Below are 23,840 nucleotides of genomic sequence, written 5' to 3'. Positions count from 1 at the left end.
AAAAACCACCTACTCGCTCAAAATTTTATTGCCCTAGCTTCTCGCCCCTGCCCTAGCCGCTCGCCGATCGCCATCGGAAGCTCCCGCAGGGCCACACGACGCTCGACATCCAAGATCGGGTTCTTTAGAACCCTTCTCGCCCCGGGCCGCGCACCGCTCGCCATCGGAACGCCCCGCGAAGCCGAGCATCGGAAGTTCGGTACCACCCCGGCCGCGCACCGCTCGCCATCGGAACCCCCGCGAGGCGGAGCATCGGAAGTTCGGAACCCCCGTGAGGCCGCGCACCACTCGCAATCTGGTTCCGAGTTCCGCTGCCGCACGACCGCTTCATCTGGTACAGAACTACAAATTCATATTTTCCATGACTATGAGTGTAGTTAATATTTGCTATTATCTGCATGTTGAGTGCCAAATTTGTAGAATCCTAGCAATATTGTTTTTTTCTCCCTAGTTAATTTTGATTTCTATTTATAACAGTTTTCTCTCATATATATATATATGGTTGATACTGTTGCTGTTGTGTTTTTCTTTCACCCAAAACATCCTTCTCTTCCTCTAAACTCCAGATTTCCATATTAGTCCTAATTAAGCTGTTGTTACATACTTACATCCATTAATTTGCTTGCTGTTGTCTGAAGACTCGGAACCAATGGAGTGGGGTTAATTACTCAGAACCAAGACTCAGAACCAATGTTTTATGTTTATTCAAGCTTTTATGTATGCTTGTATGTGGAATTGTGAACTTTATATATCTTTTATTTGCTTGATTATTTACATATTGTGGGGCATACAGTTTGCTATTTTTTTTTTTACTTAATCTGCTTAATTTTGTAGCTCTTTATTTTTATATTCTTAAGAATTATGAGTATTCATGCTAATAGCATAAGTCTAGAGGAAAAAAACTTAATTTAATAGTCGAATTTTTGATCCCGAATTTTTAATTGGTGAACGTACAGTATCTGTATAAATCATGTATCTGAATAATTGCCGAATTTGTTTTTTAGTTGTATCTTTCAACGAATTTAAAAATTAGGATACGAATTTTATTCGTATTGTACCCGTACCGATTTTTGCCGAATTTGAATTAACTATGGTTTGGTCCGGTTGCCCTTGTAGAACTCTCTCGATCGCTCCGTTTCTCGATCTTTCTCCCACTCCCCCTCTCTCTCGCTTATTTTTGCTCCTTTCCTCCTTCGTCACCTCCTCCGGTTATCCCCTGTCCTTGGTTTTCCTCTACCCCTCCCGCCGACTCCTCTGCCACGGTGCCACCTCCTAGGTGTTCATCTCTCTCTCTCTCTCTTTCTCTCTCGCATATTATTTGGGAATTGGGCGAATAGGGTAGAGATGATGATTGATGAATGAAGACTAATTAACATTTCTAGTGTGACTTATTTTGGCTTGAAGCCTCGAACACTTAGGCCTCGATTTTATCGGGTTTTTTTTTATTTTTTAAAAAGAATTTTTTATATTATAAGGTGTAGGAGTCGGCAGTGGATTGCTTGTAATTCTTTCATGAAAGTAATCACTTGGCAACAAAAAGTAAAAGCTTAAAAATAATTCCCTTTTGCTTCCAAATTTTTTTTAAAAAGGTTGTCATCTGTCACTTAACCGAATGCACTATAAACCAACTAACTATAACAACAAAAGAAAAATCTTTCTTCCAACATATCAAATTATATAGAGTTAGTGTTTAAAAAAATAAAAAAGCTAAATTATAGAAAACCCCCTGTAGGTACCCGCTTTTTCACTTTTCCTTCTGAACTTTCAAAGATCTATGTTTTGCCTCTTTAAAATTTTAGGATATTGTTTTTAGGGGCGTACGACATTAATGGAGAGGGCAAAATGACCAAATTACCTTCTTTTATAAGAAAAAAAATAATTTTTTATTACATTTTTGTCACTTTGAGGTACATTTCCGGGATAAATTATAAGAAATGGACAGAATAGTGATGGAAACTTGATGGAGGGAGGCTAATGAAATGTTGAGGGGGGTAAAATGTAGGTTTTTGAAAGTTAGGGAGGGAAAGTGAAAAAAGGGATATTTATAGGAGAGTTTTTTGTAATTTAGCCAATAAAAAATGGTAGCAATATCACATGGGACCTTAACTTTTTTATGATGCCCTTTTAATGATCTTTGCCCCGAAACTTAAGTTGTTATGCATTTCACTTTTTGATGATCTTATACTTATAATTCATATGTTTTTGACATAAAAAGTTTCCTATATGTTTGTACATTTCTTGTTAACTTCATGCCAATCTTTATTTGGAGACATCAAGGTATTTTGTTCTTTACTTTTTACATGTTATTTTGTTTTTTTAACATTATCATTTATGTTGTTTGATTTATTTTCTTCTCTTCCTCTTTTTTTTTGGAAACATGATTATTTGGTTATTTATAAAATGTTTATTGTGATTATATGATTTTAAAGAGTCTTTAGTGCCATTTAACAATTGTTAGAAAGTATTTTAAAGAGTTATGCTTCTCCCCTCTCTCAGGTGCACCCCTGCGGCTTGCGCCTGGCTCTAAAGCCCTTTGTTCCTTGGTACACCTTGGGCATTTTCAAACACTGCCCTGTAGCTGCCAAGCCTCCGCATTAGGCTTCAGTCATGACAGCTGCCCAATCCAAACTATACTCGGGTATGTGCTACTCTGACACTCTACTCTCTCCATTTATCTCTCTGTAAGTCTTAGTTCCTATACTCTCTCTCTCTTTCTTGGTAAGTCTTAATTCCTTTACTCTCTCTCTTTATATTTAAATGGCCACAGATGATGTCAGCCTCATTGTTGTCCTCCTCGACACCAACCCCTTCTTTTGGGCTGCCTCCACTAGTGGCAACCTCCCGTTCTCCAACTTTCTCAATCAAGTACTTGTCCTATGCACCCTCTTCTCTCTTTTTATACCCTCTTCCTTTTTAATTGAATTATCTTTCACCCCTAGGTCATTCCATTTCTGAATTCTCTTCTCCTCCTCAACCAACACAATCAAGTGGTTCTCATTGCCACCGGCGTCAACTCCTGCGACTACATATATGACTCCGCTGAAGCAGGAGGACGAAACTCTATTGATGCTGCGAATGTGGCCGCCATCTCCTCCACCATCCTTAATAGGCTGGAGAATTTCGTCACTAAGGATGCCCGCTTGGCAAAGGGATCTGATAAAGCGGCTGCCGGGGGTAACGGCATATCGTCACTCCTTTCAGGCTCGCTATCCATAGCTCTTTGTTGTATCCTTTTCAGATGTTTGTTTAAAGTTGGTATCTTTCTCTGTGTAAATGGGTTTGCAAGGTTTTGTTGTTTCTTTGATTCGAAATAATGTAGATATACAAAGGGTTTTCCGATCTGGTGCTCGCCATCCCGAGCCTCGAGTAATTATTCTGCTGCCTAATTTATTTATACTAATTTTTCATGCTTTTTTTGGCGTCAGCTTTGTTTGTGTTGTTATTAGACTTTCTTTACACCTTCTGATCAAAGAATTCTCACAATGATAAGGCCTACTTGATATAGCTTTGGTATGAATGAAATCTTGATTGAATAAATTATATGAAGAATACATAAGATAAGAACATCGCCCCATTTTTAATGGCTTAAATGAGATTCTAGGAACTTTTTGGGTTTAGATAATCATTCCATCCGTTTTTGCGTTTATAATGAAAAACATTATCTTGTGTTTTTTTTTCATTTTTCTGATTGTAAACTTACTGATGCTTATTGAAACTTGCTATACTAACATTACGAGACAGATTTTATGCCTGCAGGGTTCTCCAGATGGACCTGAACAGTATGTACGGAATTGTTCTATTTGCAATGTTGATGACTTGTTTGACTTCAAATATGTGGTGGTGAATTTGCAGATATGTAGCAGTAATGAATGCAATATTTTCAGCTCAGCGCTCTATGGTAACTAATAGGACCATCTAGAACTCTAACAGAGTTGTCACCTATCACATTATAATTTCCTGATTTTCATTTGTCATCTGAACTGTCCTCAATAGATGATTCTGTAAGTGCTGATAAAACTACTGAACCAGCTAGTGATCTTTATACTTTTAGTTTAGTTTTCAACACTAAATCGAACAGCTAGGGGTAATAACATTTCTTCTATTGTGGAAATCTGCTCTAATGGATTTTATGAATTCAGCATATGGCAAGAGATTAGTACTTGGGTTAGCTTATTATGGGCCGTCCATCATGGAAATATCTCCCAAATTGTTTTAACAGTTTAATATACATTGGTTCTATCTATTAATTTGATGCCTCGACTATCTCATAGAACTGATACACAATTTACTTTCTTTAATTTTTGGTAAATATTTTTCTCAACTATTTTGGCATAGATTTCAGTACCGAGGTAACCTGTCGTCATTATTACTTGGCTTAGTTCATGCCATTATTCTATGTAATTTTATATACATGTAATGGTTTTTTGAATTATATTGCTAACTTGGGTGGGGAAAGTTCTTACAAAGTAAGGCCTTGACAACCACTACAACCATGACATTCATGCCCTGTTTCATCTTCTCCAAGACATTTTGAGACCAATATAGTTTTGACTAGAGTATAGCTTAAAGGTGTTATGGCTACGAGTAAGTTGACTATGCATCATTGATGCATACTATTTGCAATACTAGCATGCTGACTTGTTTCTGTCCCCGAAATTATACAATTAAACTGACTATGCATCCGCCCATTTATGTTTTCTTTTTTTCAAAATATTTATTTTGTTGTTGGATTATCTTTGTAAGGTTCTCATCATTAATCAATATCTCAATCCCTTCTCCCACAATAATTGAAGAGTGTCATAAAAGTATCAAAGCCTTATCTGCCTTTGATCTCTTTATGAATATTAACTTTGGTAGCATTCTCCCGCATTTTTAATAATTGCAGACTATGTCCATTACAATGTTTTGTGAAGAGAGATGGAGGAGCTTATTTGTTAGATCTCAAGTCAGAATGTTAGATAGACTTGGCAACGATTTGATCAAATCCAAATTTAATCTTAGAAATCTATAAAACCTTAGACAAACGAAATCCAGTTTTCACTGAATTTTTCTAGGATATCAGAGTAATAACAGTTCTGGAAATGGGACATGAAAGATTAAGGAATGGAGTCTTTTAGTGGTTGAATTCAAGTTCTGAAAACAAAGGGTAAATTATACAGATCGCCTCAAGATAATAAGGTCGCTTGTGGTCCCTAAACTTTAGGCCCATTTGAAGTCTCAAAACTTTTGCAAGTGCTGTATTCAAGTCCCACCATTAGGCTCCATCTAATGGAGCTAAAAAATTGCCAACATGGCAATTATGTGACATTCCAGTCATTGCCACATTATTAGTGCACTAAAACCATGCCCACTTGAATAGAGAGGAAGGAGAGGTGAAGCTATTTGCTATACTTCTATAAAATCATTATGCACTAAAAGCTAAAATTAAGCGAAATGTTCAAAACTTATAAATAAGCCTTTTATTTATTGTAGATCAATTATATGATATGAAGATCTTCATACTTAATTCAGCTTGCGATGGATGGATGTGGTGATGCATCGGTACAGAAAATAATTCTTCCCTCCCCCTTTCTCCCTCCTTTTGCCATGGTAAGAATGTAAATAAGATCCACTATTCATATTCAAATGGTAGAAGCTCACTTGAAACTAATAATGTAAGAGAATTCCTTCCCAGTCTAACCATAAAGCATTCCCTTCTAGTTCCCTCCATTTCATATTCAAACAGTAGAAGCTAGAAACTCAATAAAAGCTTATGATGTAAGCAAATTCCTCCTAGTCTAACCATAAAGCAGTAAACAACCTGAGACTAGATTTATCTCTTGTGCAGAGCTTTATCAGTTCTACAGTGGTCAGTTCTAGTTTCTCTGTTAGGCATGAATGTTTGAATGCGCGCACTCACTCTTGTGTTATTGCATGAGCTCTGTTGAGGTTTGCCAACAATAGCTTGTTCCACAAGTATTATATCCTTATTAATGCTCGATAGTCAATGCACGTGTGCCATAATGATAGTAGCATCTTCTATATAATGTTAGGACTTGGATAGTGGTAGTCCTTATTTGGAATCTGCAAGTGTTCTTATTTTACATGATTTCTTTGCGCACAATTTTTCCAGGGTTCTGTTTATATCCACTCTTCACTTATTCTACTTTTACATTTTCAACAATGGTGATTATTCATTTCGTCAAATGTAACTTTTAGGTTCCTATCGATTCGTGCATTGTGGGACCTCAACATTCTGCCTTCTTGCAACAGGTATATGCTTGTTACTTTTTGACGAGATTTTAAGTGCCCATCGACACGGGCCGTGCCCACCATGCTGTACCATACCAACAAGATATCGGCATAGTGCAACCCCGGTGCCGATGCCAACATTCTCTTCTGTTTGAAATTCACAAGCAGTTATCTAAAGTGCCAAAGATTTGATAAAGTGTCAAAGATTTGATAAATTTATATAATTAGCAATTACAAAATATTGGTGCTAAAGAAAATAATTATTTCTTGATAGTGTGTCATACCATGAATTTTGTGACCGGCACACATTGGCACGACATGCACCGTGCCATACCATGAAAGCAAGTTATCGGCACGACCCCATGCCACAACATTTAAATTGTTGATTTTAGATAATTGTTTTCATTGCGTTTCGATAATTTTTTTAAATCAATTATAATTCCATATATTGTGGGCATGAGTAATGCTAATAAATTGATTTGCAGGCTTCGTATATTACTGGTGGAGTTTATTTGAAGCCGCAACATCTGGATGGTCTATTCCAATATCTTGCAGTAAGTTATATTGTTGTTTTAATTTGATCTGTTACTCTTATACACCTTTTTCATACCAAGTAAGAATAATATGTCGTAAAGTTTTGATGATGTGCCGTCTCCTTGTACTGTATGCTATAAATGTCTGTAGCCTTGAATCTATGCTAATGCTTGTGCTTGTTAGGAATTTTGTGCACTATTTGGTTGACTAATATTGCGAACAACAGGTCTTTTTTTGGTTTTCTTTTCTTACTCTAAAACTAATACTTGATATCCTTTAGTGAGACAACCGCCACTGGACTTGTTATTCGGATAACTCTAATAATGTTGTTTCACTGTTTCTTCACTTATCGAAACAGCTTTACAGAAGAGAATTGATACCATAACAATAGTAATGCGGTCTCTATATTTATTAAGACTTTACGTATTTCTAGTATTTATCAAATAACGTCCAGGTTCAGAATAATTTTAAGCACATTTAGGGGAAAAAATCTTAATTGGCTCGATAATTTGTGTAATCCAGCATGTTACTGCTTTGTTTTGTTTTAACGAGCTCTAACATGGATCTATTCGATCTAAAATGTATACTGTTGTGATAGATAGGCTTAGGAAGACTTTTGTGTTTAGAATTTCCTTATAGAGCATTCTTGGTTTTTTTGTTGTTCTAAAGTATATGTGGCTAAGAGGTGGTGACAGGAGAAGTGGATGGTTTTAGCAATTTATTCTCGGAGTAACTAATAGTTTGAAGAGCTCCTCTTAGAACATTTTTTTTGGGTCTTTTCGCAATATATGTTGCTATGCGTTGATCGAAAAATTAAATAATCTCACTGATTCATCTTCAGAGTAATTGAAACTCTGAAGCTAATCTATGACTTTTTTGTTGCATTAATTGGAAGATCATATTGAAGTATTGTATAACATAAATTGCAGCAAAGAAATGAATTAAATGCAATATTATGACTGACTAAAAAGTAATCTGTTGCAATAGGCAATAAAGAAACCTACAAATGATAGCACAAAAATATAAGCCTAGTGAAATTACTGTACTACAGTATAGTGCACTGCTATATACATTTCATTACTAATTTCCTAAACCTATATACATTTTCTGCCAAAGTAATGTCACTAGACCTGATGCATTAGGGCTGCGAGCATCTTTAACTAGCCTAGAACGACATATACGAAGATAATGCAGTTGTTCTTACCGACTTATTTAATGTATCACTAGTGTAGGGCCCGCGCTTCGTGACGGGTAGGTAGTATTTCAACCAATTGAGATATATAGTTATTTAATTTTTAGGACTGAGAAAATTATAACTAAAGAGATATAAAAAAACCTATTAAGTAGTCTATCTATTAAGTAGTCTTATGTATATTATAAAGAATAATCTTTTTTTATTAATAGTTTATTTACTTTAGTATTTTTAGAGTTAAATTATTTAAATTATTTTATTTAAAAATTCAATCAAACTTAATAGTTGTGATAAATATTCTATAAATAATTTTTTTAACTAAAAAGTTAAAGTTGGAGGATTTATTTCAAATTGAAGAATAGGTAGAGGTGTCTTTACCTAGGTAAAATTGATTGGGGAAAAAAGAAACTATTACATGCACCTGGTGTATGTTCATACTCCATATACCGCAACTTATATTATATGACTAACGTTCTAATATCAAAATTTAATTAAATATACCTGATCTACAAATCTAATGTTTGATGACTTAATTTTAAAATCTCTATTAAAGGGTTTTAAATGTGTGGTGCATGTACATATATACATCCGGTGTAGAAAATGCTTATAACGGTACACACATAATTCTAAGAGAGATTAGAAATCTTTGCTTGCACCTAGTGCATTCCAATGCGACATACACCGTTCATAATATTAGATAATTGATGGAGTATTTGATAATTAATACTGTAAAATATAATATGATATAATATATCTAATATAAAATGCTTAAATAATTTATTGTACTACAGAAATTTATCTTTGATGCAGTGCAATGGGTGCGTCCAAAATTTATTTTTATTGGCACAATTTTTATTGGAGATGTGCCATGCTCATATTGATTCATGCCTTAATTTTACTATATTTATTATTATAAAAATAGATCGGTTCATGTGCTATATTTGTAGAAATTGTGCACTTGCCACGTGCAATTATACTAATTTAATTAAAAATTATTTATATTGGTACACGTGTGAAATAAATTTTAATAAGACTAACTAATTAATAAGGATATATGTATTAGTAAATGACTAATAATATGAGTATTAAATGATTAAAATCATTAAAATATAGTATGATGACATTTTACTTCTCGAACTTTCTGAATTGTTCCGATCCCGTCCAACAACCTAACATTTTTAAATAAGTATGGGTGAATTACTAATATCAAAGTAATATTGCATTTTAACTATTGTTACATCATCAAATAGGATATTGCTACAATTTAAAAAGTTTGAGGACCAAAATATCACATACCACATAGTTCGACCTGAAAGTTGTAATTAATTAAAGTTTGAGGACTAAAGTGTCACCTGCTTCATTATTTGAGATCAAAATATATTAATAACATTTCATTAAGCAATTTTATCACAATATTTGTATTAAAAGATTTGTATGCTCATAATTAATTAGATAAGTTTATAAAATTATAAATATGTAAAATAAGGAATAATATATTTAATAAAACATAAATAAAGTTGGCTAGGAAAGAAAATGAAAGTGTAGGAGAAATGAAGAACTATTAGTAATTAGATTTAATTTTCTATTAGTAATTAAAATTATTTTTTAAAGTCAATTGTGAAAAAGAATTAGAGAAAGAAATTATAAAATGGCAATGAGCACCATAGAGTAGTAAATAAGAAATTATTTTATCCACCAAGTGTATAAATTATATCTTATACCCTATATCTTTAAATTCCATTATGATTTTACTATACTTGTTATTAAAAAATTAGAATGACTCATGTCATATGTTTAGAGAAATGATGCATGCAATGATTTCTCATAGTTGAGAATGGGAGAGAGGAGAGAGGATTATAGGGAGAGTATCACGTGGCTCTTGACTCTAAATTCATATATGTATATAGATAGATGAGGACATGTAATCCAATGTCAAAAATAAAGATTAAAGTGCTGCCTTGTGCCATACTGTGCCCTTCAATAACGAGAACGTCCGTACCACAATTCCCAATGGGTATCATGTTGTCTCATGCGATACCCTGTTGGTATCACAACACTGCATGCTGCGTGCTCATGTCTACGAATCACGGGCACGCAGCATACCTTTTTGTTTTGTCCTTTTATTTTTTCCTTTTTTTATTATTTACTCTCCCTTTCTTCCTTTCCTCTTTCTTCTCTTCTGCTTTCTTTCTCTGTTCTTCTCATATTTCTTTCTCTATTTGTTTTCTTTCAATTTTCTATTTCCCTCTCCTCTTGTAATTTTTAATTTATTTATTTATTTTTATTTCAATCCCTTTAATTTCCTCTTTGACCACTTCTATCTGAAGAGGAAAGATCGAAATTTTGGATCTACTTATCAACTAAGTCAAATAATTTATAAATCAACTTTTTCCCCATAGATTTTAGAGATTTAAAGGTTGTAAAGCTTTTGTTTTTTTGAAGAAATATGAAATTTCACAAATTTTCATTTAAAGTTTACAAAAATATGAGAATAGATGCACTTGATCTACTAATTATATGGTCTGATTTTTAATTTTCTTAGATAAATCTCGTGTTTTGCACGGTGAAAATAGTTTTAACTTTCAAACTTCTAAAAATCAAAGATAAGTTGAAGAAATTTTCATGGATAGATCTATCAATTTTTTATTCAAATTTTAAGAGAAAACAATTTTCTTCAAATTTTTAAATAAATATTTTTAAAAAAATTTAAAAATGAATAGGAGTTAATGGATCAATCATTGTTCTATTCTTGGTAATATAGTCATAATATGGTTCCTTGTCGAATCAATATGGATAGATCTTGCAATTTACATGAAAAATTTAAGAAAAAATCAATACTTAGCCAAAATTCATAATTATTACCCTCAAAGGTTCAAAATAACATTATAAGACAAGGATTTAAGTGTCTATCGGCGCATGCCGTATCTATGGATATCGGTACGATACATTCCTCGTGCTGACGGCATAGTTCAAAACTCTCTTTTTTTTTAAATTAGTAAGTAATTTTTTTAATAAAGTTCAAAAAGACTTAATAAATATACATAATAAGCAATTTGAATATTTTGTTGCTAAAGAAAATAAATATTTTATACAATTATGTGTTGGCACACATGTATTTTTTGTGATCGATAGGCATCAGCATGGTCCGGCATGCATCGTGCTGTACCGTGCTGACAAATTTTTGGCACGACCCTGTGCCACAGTTCTTAAATCCTTGTTACAAGATCTTATCGGGACCCAACCAAAAATAAAATAAAGTCGTGCCAAAGCATGCCATTAGGATGCCTTACTTGCCCATTGTCACACAAGCATTCCATCCTTTATTACATATCCAAACGTATTTGGTTAGTAGTTTCTCTGAAAAGGGCTGAGTTTGCTGGCTAGCTACTTTTGCTCGCTCATGCGCACCCAAATCCTGCCGGTAGGTTTAAGCCAGGAAGAAAATTAATAAGTACTTCTAATGCAATAAGCCTAATAACTTCGATGATACTAGTAACACCCAAGTACTTGAATAATTATGATTGAAAAGCACTTTGTAGTCACGTGTTATAGACAACATATGGATTCATGGAATTATGCAAGTATATCCACAATTAATTAAATGCAAACAAACATATGAAGGATTGAGCAAAATATTCTAAGGACTTACTACAATAATATAATTAAAGTTGTCATGTGAAATCCTCCATGTTAATGCTTATGGGTTACATTTGAATCTTAATTGTTGATTTGTTTCATAATCAGACCTAGCTAGGTAGACTTGGGTGGCCTAACAATTGTAATTGCTTATTATAACGTACTAGATGTATCTTAGGGTTCCAGGGACCGCCCAACATGCTATAGCCGGGTTAAGAATTTTAATCCTATTATATCTTATATATAGGACAAGGATTTAAGTGCCGTGGCATAGGGTCGTGCCGGAAACTTGCCGGCACGGTACGGCACGGTGCGTGCCGAGCCGTGCCGATGCATGTCGGTCAAAAAAATTCTTGTGTGCTGACACATAATAGAATGAAATATTTATTTTCTTTAGCAACAAAATATTCTAAGTATTTATTATGTCTTTTTGTCACATCTTTTGAACTTTATTGAGGAAATTACTTACTAATTTAAAGAATAGAGGGTTTTGAGCTATGCCATCAGCACGGGGTCTGTATCGTGCCGATATCTTGTTGGCACGGTACGGCACGGTGGATACAGCCCGTGCCGACGGGCACTTAAAACCTTGATATAGGACTACCTAAGGTCTCACATTCTCCACCCCTCTAAGCTCTGACATCCTCGTCAAGCTCCGACTTACAAGCACCGGGCGATGTGAGACTCATCTCGCTAGCCTTAATCGATCTTGTGGGAGAACCGCGCTCTACCCACGTCAATCAACAACATAAGAGCCTCGCTTTGCCCGCTATATAATCATGGCTCAGCCAAGACTTATCTTACACTTTCTGCTGATAATTGACTCTGATATAAACTATGATGCCCCACTTCCCAGGGGGTCACCCATCCCAGAACTACTCTAGCCTTAGCACGCTTAACTCTCTTAACCTCTTGGGCCTAGCCATCGCCCAAAATGCTATAGCTGGATTAAGAGTTTTAACCCGATTATATCTTATATATAGAACTACCTGGGGTCTCACATTCTCCCCTCTAGCCCTGACGTTCTCGTCAGGCTCAGACTCACAAGTACCAGGCGATGTGAAACTCGTCTCGCTAGACTTAACCGACCTTGTGGGAGAGCCCCACTCTAGCCACAGCAGTCATCAGCATGAGAGCCTCGTTCTTCCTGCTGTATAACCTGGCTCAGTCAAGACTAATCTCACATTACCTGCTGGTAATTGGTTTTGATACCACCTGTGATGCCCCACTTTTCAGAGTCACCCATCCTAAGACTACTTTAGTTTTAGCACGCTTAACTCGCTTAACTTCTTGGGCCCAACCACCGCCCAAAATGCTATATCCGGATTAAGAGTTTTTAGTCCTATTATATCTTATATATAGGACTAGCTAAGGTCTCACATTCTCAACCCCTTAGGTCCTGACGTTATTGTCGAGCTCAGACTCACAAGTACCAAGCGATGTGAGACTCGTCTCGCTAGTCTTAACCGACCTTATAGGGGAGCCGCACTCTACCCACAATAGTCATCAACATTAGAGTCTCGCTCTTCCTGCTGTATAACCCGACTCAGCCGAGACTCATCTCACATTTTCGGCTCGTAATTGGCTCTGGTACCAACTATGATGCCCTACTTCCCAGTGGGGTCACCTATTCTAAAACTATTCCAGTTTTAGCACGCTTAACCTTCTTAATTTCTTGGATCTAACCACCGCCCAATATGCTATAGCCGAGTTTAGAAACTTACAAGCACCAGAAAATGTGAGACTCATCTCGATAGCCTTAGCCGATCTTATAGGAAGCCACTCTCCACTCACAACAGTCGTTAGCTGGGAACCACCCCACTTCCCAGAGAGGTCACCCATCCTAGAACTACTCTAGTTCTAACGTGCTTAACCTTCTTAACATTTTAGGTCTAACCACCGCCCAACATGCTATAGCCGGGTTAAAAGTTTTAACCTTATTATATCTTATATATAGGACTACTAAGGGTCTCACAGGAGATCATAAGTTAGATAGCACTTGCCCCAGCATGAACGAGACTTGGTGGTGGAACCCCAATGTACATAGCTAATGCTTAAGACTGCTAGGGCTAGAGTAGTACTAAAATGGATGACCCCTCGGGAAGTGGGGCATCACATCCCACTACTACGGTCTTGTGCGAAGGAAGAAGGCTTTGAAAGAAGACAACAAAAACACGGGTATGACAATTATTAAAAATAGTTTTCAGTGGATACAACCCCCAAAAGGGGCAACCTACACCATTAGGTCTTCTCGAGGCATCAATAGTACAGAATTACAGTAATAAACGATAACAACTAACAAGAATACTAGGTTATCATGTACAATAGTGCTATTATGCCTCAATGCAAGCACTGGATACATGAAGTAACTTGTTCAAATGTAAATCAAGTTCGCTACAAGGTTGCCATTTACTCGACCGACTCAAGGTCTGGTCAAGCCTGTGTGGTGCCAAGTGGGATGTCGATACTTGCACGCGACCCACTTGGGCTCTCAATTGTAGGTGGTTTGTTTATTGCACAACTGCGTGGTTATAACTTCAGAGGGCCAAGGCCCGTAGGGATGCGACCCAGCATAATGTGTTTCATTGAGCAAGGGCCAAGGCCCGTAGGGATGCGACTCAGCATAATGTGTTTCATTGAGCTCAATTTGATTCTTACAAGCTGTAGTCATGAATTATGATTAACAAGATCTCACAGTTGTCTATTATTATGTGAAGTCCACAAGTTCTAGAAGATCAGTGGCGTAATGCCCAACTTGAGGAAAAGCAATGACACGAGATATGTAACATGCTAGTAACTAGATTCCCATAATCCATAACTCGAGAATTAGGGTTTTCACTATATGATCATATAAAACTACTGTATGAGGAGGAACACATTAACTATAAATGCTCATACTCATGAAATGTGTTGTTGCATTCTTGCATTTGCCCTTTTGTTTTAGTTAAGCAAACATCGAATAGTTAAGTCAACATCGAAACATGCTTAACTTTTTAATTTGGCTTCATAACAATCTTGGTTTCTTTATATTTCTTCCTGCAGCCTTGTACTTAACAAATGCATTCTAGCATCCATAACATCTGAGAAGTATGATTGTTGTTACTTTTTCCAGAAGATTGTTGTTGTCACTTGTCAGTAATGTAGAACTAAATTGGAAATCTTTGTTTTCCGCTTGCTTTGTACTCAAAAGGCTTTAGTTTTATAGAATATTCTTTCTGTGTTTGCAAATAATTTGTTGTTAATATCGATCTTTTACTAAATTTGCAGGCAGTTTTTGCATCTGATTTGCAGTCACGAAGTTTTCTGCGACTGCCTAAACCTGTAGGAGTTGATTTCCGCGCCTCGTATGTGCTTCCCATTTATTGGTCATCGTATTTGATCCTACTTCTGTTAGCCCCTTTCCATGCAATTTTTCCATTTGTCATATGGTGGTTAACTTTGTTCTTGATGATTAGAATTTAGAAGATGGAAATTTTGATTGAATCCTCACAGACTTGTATGGTCGTACAAAGTCTTCTTTTTTACAGAATATCATGAGAGAAGATTTAAGCTTTTCATTCTGTAGCAGTTGAATTATAAGAGGAATGATTCATGAAGACCTAAACCCAATGTTTTTACGTCGGATATGAGTTTGATGGCAGTTATTCCTGAATCACTTTTTTATTAAATCAAGAAAAATAATTGCCAAGTAATATATCTTAGCATACTTAGTATTTTATCCTGTATATGCTGGTTTCCACAATTTCGTATGCATCTAGAGGCGTTAACACAGAGAATTATGCTTATATTATGTCTGGTCTAGATATTCTCTAGAAGGTCATGTCCATAAGATCATAATTGGTGATAATTCCTTATTAATCAATTGATTTAATGTTTGTGCATGCTTTTTCTTACCTTTTTTACAACTTCCATTTGTTTGATTTGGTGAGATCTCTCGAAATTTTAGCAATTAGAAAATTTTTGATATGCTTATTCAGGGCTTCATTGGAGATTTACTGGAATTTGTTACGTTCATTTTTATTTTTATTTTATTGAAGTACTTCATCTATCTATATATTCATTCTTCTTTTAAAGGAAACCAAAATTTATAGATGAGCATAAAATTTAAAACTATTTCTCCATGTTTATTTTTTTTATAAAAAGCTACCAAAATATTCTTCTGATTGCCTTATGTTTTAAGGTGTCTACTCGGCATGTAACTCATTCTCTTTATTTATTTTAGTGACATACTACAGCGCATTTTCTTTTGGAATGATAAGAAGCTTTTCTACGACACCATAAAATTGATATTACTCAGCGGTCAACCTGTAGGGGTGCTCACTGCTTGCTTCAATGAATTTGGCTTTTTAGTTTCGGAAAATGCGAATGTAAAGGAGAACCTAATCCAAAACTGAACCGAAATATTCAGTTTGGTTTGGTTTGCTTTAAAAGTAATATAAAGTAAAATGGCTATGGTACTCTGCCCTGCCTCTAGCTTCTGCAGTTTTTAAGGTCCTGCTGCTGCAGTTCATTTAAACCTCTAGCCCCTGTTTGGATGTGAGAATAAGGTATTCAATGATAACTTATTCGGCATGAAGATCTCTTATGTGATTGGAAGCTAGGAGTTTTGAGTCCTGCTCCTCGAAAGGTTTTGGCATTCATAATTTGATAGGATAACATATTTTACATTTGATGTGATTTATCTTGTTCCAAAAAACCTGACTTGAAGGCTGAATATGATATTCCATTCTAGACATTTGATAACACTCCTAGCTTCCAATTACTATAGAAAATCATTAGATCAAATAGGATATCAATGGATAACTTATTTTTACATCTGAACAGGGCCAAATACATTATTTTATAGTGATTAGTAAACAAAACTGGTTTGATCATTTTAAAACCGAATTTTTTTGTTACTAAACTGGATCGCATGGGTTTTAAAGCTAAAAAGAAACTGAATTGGTTTTCTACAAAAAGCGACCAACTGACAGGTTTGGTTCTTTGGGTTTTCTTTATTTTATTTTTCTTGCACACCCTTATCAACCAGGATGTCTCCCCTTTGCAGTATAAAGCTTGTTGCCTTTTGTATTGCATTATAACCACTGATTTGTCAAATTGGTGCAGACAAACATATACTAGCATAAAGAATTTACTAACCTGAATAATTACAGCCACACCGACTTGGATTGGATTTGTGAAGAATGGATAGTTATGTTTTTTAGGATTATTGTTTGAGAAAGAGTTAAATGGTGTAAAGTGAATCTTGTATTTCACCCTGACATGTTGGGGTGTGCTGTTGTTATTATTATGCTGCTGCAATTGCTTTTGTCAAATAAGAAAGTGCTGAAGAAAGTTGTCCGAATCGTAAGAACAACAAATAATCACGCAACTATCTTCTCATGTGGCAGAATTAGCATTTCTAGGAGTTGTTTGAATCTACACATATTTTAGAGACATAAGATATGAAAATTTATTCATACTCAAATGTAAGACATCGGATATGAAAATCCATTCATACTCGAACGTACATAATGTTATTCATTTCAATTCTTGGTTGTATTCCTGTAATTCTTTCTCTGGACATTTTCATGTTATTATGCATAATTGCCACCCTTGATTCTGTGTCTGATTATTGGCCTTTGCAGATGTTTCTGTCACAAGAAAACAATCGACATGGGATATGTTTGTTCAGTTTGCCTGTCAATATTCTGCAAGCATCAGAAGATGTGTTCCACCTGTGGGTAAGTGTTTGCTTCTACTATTTTTGTACTGCTTCAAGCAAGGATTGCGATGCCACTGATATGGCCCATACCAGCACAGTGGCACAGGGTGTGCCAATGTCCACACGCCACCCTGTGCCAGTGGCATGCTGCCCGGGGCATAGCACTAACACACAGGTACACCTTGGCACGGTTTCTTTTAATGTAAATTTTCATGAAAAATTAGTTTTTAGGGTATTCTAATATCTCTAAGGCTATACAAGTGGCTCAAGTATTATATCTCATACATTTTAGTCTGAATAGAGTTATAAATATCTTAATAACTTAAAAAATTATATATGAAAATACATGCATGAAAACATAGTCATAATTGAGTAAGAAGTTGAAGGGAATACTACCGTGGGTAAATTTACTAAAATCTAAAATGATAAAAAGATATTGGGGGATATGTTCTTATTTGTAGTTTCTCTCTAATCATTATTCTCTTTAAATAATAGGTATCACTAATTGTTCCGAATGTTAGTAGATGTGCAAGGAAGGACCTTCGTAAAAATGTTTACCTCAAAACGACTCAAAAGGACATAAAAAAAGTCAAAAAGAAAATCATTTTGTTGATACGGTGTCGACATGACCCTGTGCCACATGCCGGCATGGCCTTGGCACAGTACAACATGGGCTGCATGAGCAATCCTTGGTTTCAAGCATTACATCCTAGAAATTGAATCTTTCTTACTCATTAAGACATATTTTCATGCCGCAGCTACCAACTCACAATTTGTTTTCTAGCAAACAGCAGGAGATATGGCAGATAATTTATTCTAGCATATACAAGTGGCCCTTGCAGTATTTGAAGTTTCTAGACACCAAAAAGTCATAATTTTGGAAATAATTTTGTAGTGCGTCCATGGGCAAGATGGTAAAAATCATATTAAAATAGATGACAATATTCCTCATTTTTTGGACCAAAATTACTGATTGTGATCAGTATAGATGAAAATACGACCTTATAAAGTTTCGGCTAATATAGATCTATGCTGACAAGTACCTATATTAGCTGTTGAAATTTTGTTTGGAGATCAGTTGATTGTTTTGGTAGATTATTAAAATTTTCGTTCTAGGAACTTCAAACACTTCAAATCGTCTCTAATGGTGTGGGTCATTTAGTAGGATGCCCAAAAAATTTAAGGTGGATTACCAGGGGCAAGTTGTAAAAGAACTCTCCTCTCTCTCTCTCTCTCTCTCTCTCTCTCTCCCCGTGTGTGTGCACGTGCGTGTGTGCACATGCGTGCACGCGTATGTGTGCACACGTGCAGCCATGTGTACATGTGTGTCGGGCACATTGAGACTGCAAATGAAAAAGGTCACATTGTAACAGCTTATCTAAACTCATTAGAGTTGCTATAATCGACAAACAATTATTGTCCCAATTAATCTAATTGCTGGGTGTTGGCTTAAAGGGGCCAGCATCTTACCTTGTGGTAGGAGGACGGGTTGGGCTTAGTCATGTTCGAAATGGCGGGAGACTTGATTGGGTCGAGTCATGTTCGAAGAGGCAGGAGGCCGAGTCACGATCGAGATCCTTGCGTGCTATGTCTGTATGCTTCAAGTGAATTTGTTGCATCTTTTTAACAGCTTAAGCTTTTCATATTAATGGTTAGTGCTAACGATCCTACAAGTGGTATCTGAATCAAAGGTCACGTGTTCGATTTTCGCATGCTGCAAATTGTGCCGGTGCTCGGGGTAGGGGTTGTTGGCTTAAAGGGGCCAACATCCTGCTTCGTGGCGGGAACTCGGGTTGGGCTGAGTTACAATCGAGACCCATCGGCGAATCTTTTTTATAAATAATCCTATCGATTTTTATAATTACAAAAATAATTTTTTTAAAAAATAATTATAAAAATATACCTCTAAATGCGGTGAATGATTCACCGCATTCATAACTCCTCATTAGGAGTAGAAAAAGAATAAAAGGTGAACCATTCACCGCTTTTACCATCGTAGAAATATAGTGGTGAACCATTCACCGCTTTTATAGGATCATATTTATAAATAAAAATTTAACAGGTTTATTTTTAGAATAAAATTTTAGGAGAAGACTATTGCACTAAAAAACCCCCCATCGGCACTATGACTCTGTGCTTTAAGTTAATTTGTTGCATATTCTAACAACTTGAGCTTTTCGATTAATGGTTGCCAATGATCCTACACTGGGTGCTTGTCCAACTTAACTAAATTTCGTATTAATGGTCGCCAATGATCCTACACTGGGTGCTTGCCGACCTCAACAAAATTGATTCTTCAAACTAGGTTGGCATCATCTTGCAACACGGTAGAGGACAATTTTGGATTAAAATAATAGTGAATTTTTCAGATTGATCTTGTACCTTCTTAAGCCATGTCGTGTGTTTAATCATTTGTAAGGTCTTTGTGTCCCATGTAACGAGATACTGGAAAACCAGCTAGCTAGTAGACGTCAGTTTCGTGTCTTTCATTACCAACTTGTGTGGTATGTGAGTGAAGATGGAGGCATTTTGGTCAAACATTATTCAATTACTGATTTTCTGAAACGACAATCCACTTTGACATGTTGACAGCCACTTTTTTGGCAATCCAAACTTGTATATGTGTAACAGGATGCCTTTATTTAGTCGCAAGCTTAGTTGCAGGTGTTAACAAGGTTGTCGGTTTTGCAACCTGAAGTTACAAATTTGAAACATTAATGGATTTGACTTAAATTCTTGATTGGTGTGAACAGTGTAATTAAACTCAGGTGGTGCTATTATAATATGACTCTGCTGAATGCTTTGGGTTTGATGTGACGCAGGTCTGATCTCAATCAGTCCCCTCCTGATTCCACTCGAGTTTCCAGATCATAACCTCAGAAGTTGAGGTCTAGACCTTAACCTCAGTCATGCTAGTTTATCTTATTCCAGTCAGTCTGTTTAGTTTTGTGGGGAACTCATTCAATTAAGTCTGCAAATTCTCACTAATTATTATCTAAGATAGAATATATCGCATTTTCGTGCTGTGCATTGAGCTGACTGAACTGTGGTTTTTCCTATCTACCAGAGTGATCAGAGCGCTTCACATTATGGGATGGGTGAATGTTTGACGTCTGAACTTCATTAGCCTAATGAGCCATACTGGCTGGTGGGAGAAGTTGAAGTCATCCTTGAAGAAAAATGAAAATTTTGAATAGAAGCAGAGGTGAAAAGAAGACCAAAAATAACTTATGCGTGAACAGTGGGCGTAGGAGCTAAGCTGGTTCCGAGAAGTTTGTTATGAAATTCGGAAGGCATCAAGTTTTAGCGATGTGTTTTAGTGTCACCTGAAACGATAAAAATAGTTGGCAGTAAACTGAGGCACAATTACTATAATGAATCCAGCTTAGCATGTTTTTAAGAGTTGCTATTATGGGGAGTTAAAAGAAATTATTAGCATTTGAGTATTTGAAGTGTCTTTGTAAACTGAATTTATAATATTTAGAGACCATTTACCAGGTCGTTGAGAAGGCTTAAAAATCAAGTTGTTGTTGTTGTTGTTGTTGTTGTTGTTGTTTTCTTTTTTCTTTTTTTTTCTTTTTTTTTTTTTTTTTGGGTCAAGATGAACTGATTGCTCGCTTAACAATACAAGTCATTTGATATTTTGAGCAAAAAGCCTTGACACCTTTTAGATCACGTTTAAGAATTCTGATCTTCTATTCAGAGTATCTCACCTCTATTTTCGTAAGGTTCTTTGTTTTTTATTCGTCATGTTGTGGTCATATGATGCGCTAGATAATGAGTTTTAAAAATTATGAACTTCAGTACTTAATATATTTTGGATCATGTTTGATTGTGCTGATGGATGTCTCATTATAAAAAAAAAATGATCAAAATAAAGAAAAAAAAATCAAGGATTTATATGGTCAACATGAGCTGATCGCTTGTTTAATATTGTAGGACCATGCGAGTCATTTGAGCTTTTGATAAAAAATCCTAACACTTTTTAGATCACATTTAAGAATTCTGATCTTGTGGCCTCTATTTTTATGAGGTCGGTTTTTTTTTTTTTATTGTTAGTTATGCGATCATTACTAAATTCAATCCTCGGATACGTTCATATATTTTGGATCGTGTTTGATGGTGTTGATTGCAAATTGGGGTGTCTTATTTTGAAAAAGAATAATCTATTCGTCCTTCCTAAAGATTATTACTGTTGTTACACCTCTCTGGCGGCCTCCCCTGAGAAAACTTGATGCAACTGTCGGCATAGCTAATTGAATTTATTCGTCAATTGGTGTATTTTTTATTTTATTTTGTGTCTTTTCATATTTTACTAGTAAAAGTGTCCGCGCTTCGGACGGAGGGTAAATATTATCGTTAGTTAGTTGAAGTTTAATGACTTCACTATATAAACTATTAAGATAATAGAAAATTTTTGAAGGAAAAATAAGCAAGTTTGCTTTAAAGTGTGGTGCACATACAAATTAATACAATCATTATCGTTAAATTAGTTCTGACCCTAGTATTGTCACATCAATTCTTATTAAAACAACCATCACAAATACATGAAGCAGCTGAAGCTAGTTGAACTTGTACAGCTTATGATTAATCAATGTAACACATACTAGTTATTAATTTCTTTTTCTATGGAACACATACTAGTAAATTATTTTTCTTGACATTGCTAGAAGGGGAAGAATATTTAGAACCTATCGCGCCGAAAAATAAACACTATGCTCTTATTAAATTATTAAAAAAGATAGCTAAAGCAAACAAGAGACAATTTATTAGTAAGCAGAAAAGTGTGCACAAATAATGTGTAACTTACTAGTAAGCAAAACGTAGCACTAATAAAGTATGTTAATCAATGTTAGATCTCTCAATTCATCTTAAAAATAATTAAATAAACTAAATATAAATGCATCATGCTGTAAATTTTTGAAAAATGATTAATCTGTAACACCCCTGCACTTTATCCTTTTTATTTTACTCTATTTTCTTTTAAACTGTGGACGTTTTCGTAAATATTAATTTTTGAAGGATTTGGCATCATATTGTACATTTAAATTCCCACTCCTAACAGCACCCTAACCAACCTATCTCTCTCTCCCCCGCTCGACTCATCTCTCTACCTTGCGTCAGTATGCCATCTCTCTCCCCCCTCGGCCCATCTCTCCACCTTGCGTCCGTACGCCATCCCCTCACATGCGCGCGCATATCGTCATTCCGATCACCACCATCGTCGCCGTTATCCGTAGCCGCCTCCGCCGTAATCCTCATCGGCCGTTATTTTTTATTATTATTTTTTTTTCGGTTCGTTGTTGACGGCATCTTGCCGTCGTCTTCACCGTCTTCGAGAAGATTTTTCTTTTTCTCTCATTTTTACCTCTATATCAAATCTTGTGATCATCTAACCTCTTTGTTCATCGTTATATTACTATTTTCAATACTTGTCTCATGATGATTGAAATTTGACACCATCTGTGTCACGCCTCGGGGCCGATTTTAAAAGCCTTTTTAAAATCCATTACCATGTTTGAAATCAGAGTTGCGGAAAACGTATCATTTTTTTTTCCAACTTGGCCCACGTGACGTACAGATCCGCCAAAAATACAAAATTCCTCTGCCTACTCGGACAGAGTCTCCTTTGTATTTGCACAGCGTACTAACAGCTACATCAGGATCTCAACCACAATCTACATTTACCAATCAACAATCATCATGCCATGCATTTTCATACAGCTAGCAATCCTTAGAGATGATGCATGCATCTAAGCACTCCTTAGGCGCTGGATGATGCAATACACAATACAACATTCATCTTATTAAAAGAGCTCTCTACCCGGAAGCTTTGCTTTTAAAACTCTAATTCAAACATTCACGAAAACCAATTCGAAAACCTTTTGAACACCGTTTCCCACACGGAAACTCTATTTTAAAATTCGACTACCTCGAGGGGTAGAAAACCACAATGTATAAATTCGTAAATATATAAATTGAGAATCAACTATCCATAAAACCAAAACCAAGAATCCGTAAATCTCTAATCTCTGATCCATAATCTCATGCATAGGAGGAAAACCAACTCATTCGAACATTCAAATATTAGTAATGATTATCTAACTGAACCATTTATTATTAAAACTACTAAATTCCGAAATGAAAGTAACCAGGGTGACAGTTGCTATACCAGACTAGTTAGATCGTCCTCCCGTCGAGCCCAAAATCTAACTCCTCATCCATGTCCCCTAGGGGGAATGGGGGGTGAGAAATCGCAACCATGGTTTTCTAGTGGGTATGACAGAGCCACGAAGGCAAGCCGTAATCACCGAAAACCAAAGGAGATATGGTAACCGAATATATATGCTGATATACGAAAACAAACTACAGTAGCTATAACAGATATGATAAGAAACAATAAGTAAACTGCTATTGTATAGAAACAATACGAGAATGCCTCAATGTAAACAAACCAAAATTGTACCCAATCTGGTACCTGCTATATCGGTCCACAGACCTCAAGCGCTGCCTGTCACTAATCTGCACCGACCTGATCCATCC

General features: G+C 35.7%; 1 protein-coding gene across 8 annotated transcripts; it reads left to right on the top strand.

Moving 5' to 3' along the window:
• LOC109712602 (RNA polymerase II transcription factor B subunit 4) lies at window positions 7–20,820 on the top strand. 8 transcript variants are annotated; one of them, XM_020236249.1, is made up of 14 exons: window positions 7–334; window positions 2,497–2,638; window positions 2,768–2,865; window positions 2,940–3,225; window positions 3,320–3,366; window positions 3,742–3,779; window positions 3,853–3,898; window positions 5,512–5,541; window positions 6,199–6,252; window positions 6,717–6,785; window positions 14,861–14,937; window positions 17,221–17,316; window positions 20,120–20,185; window positions 20,365–20,820. In XM_020236249.1, exons 2-13 carry the CDS (start codon window positions 2,608–2,610, stop codon window positions 20,169–20,171), a joined length of 924 nt encoding a protein of 307 aa, XP_020091838.1. In that variant the 5' UTR covers window positions 7–334; window positions 2,497–2,607; the 3' UTR covers window positions 20,172–20,185; window positions 20,365–20,820. The 8 variants fall into 8 exon arrangements, 7 of the variants coding, with proteins under 7 accessions (XP_020091838.1, XP_020091836.1, XP_020091839.1 ...); XM_020236247.1 differs by having other exon boundaries at window positions 5,512–5,589; XR_002216916.1 differs by lacking the exons at window positions 5,512–5,541; window positions 6,199–6,252 and adding exons at window positions 6,253–6,356; window positions 18,753–18,890 and having other exon boundaries at window positions 3,742–3,898.

The sequence above is a fragment of the Ananas comosus genome, linkage group 7 (genome assembly GCF_001540865.1).
Source record: "Ananas comosus cultivar F153 linkage group 7, ASM154086v1, whole genome shotgun sequence".
NCBI lineage: Eukaryota > Viridiplantae > Streptophyta > Magnoliopsida > Poales > Bromeliaceae > Ananas > Ananas comosus.
The sequence above is the reverse complement of the archived record's forward strand: the minus strand, read 5'-3'. Positions and strand labels throughout refer to the sequence as shown.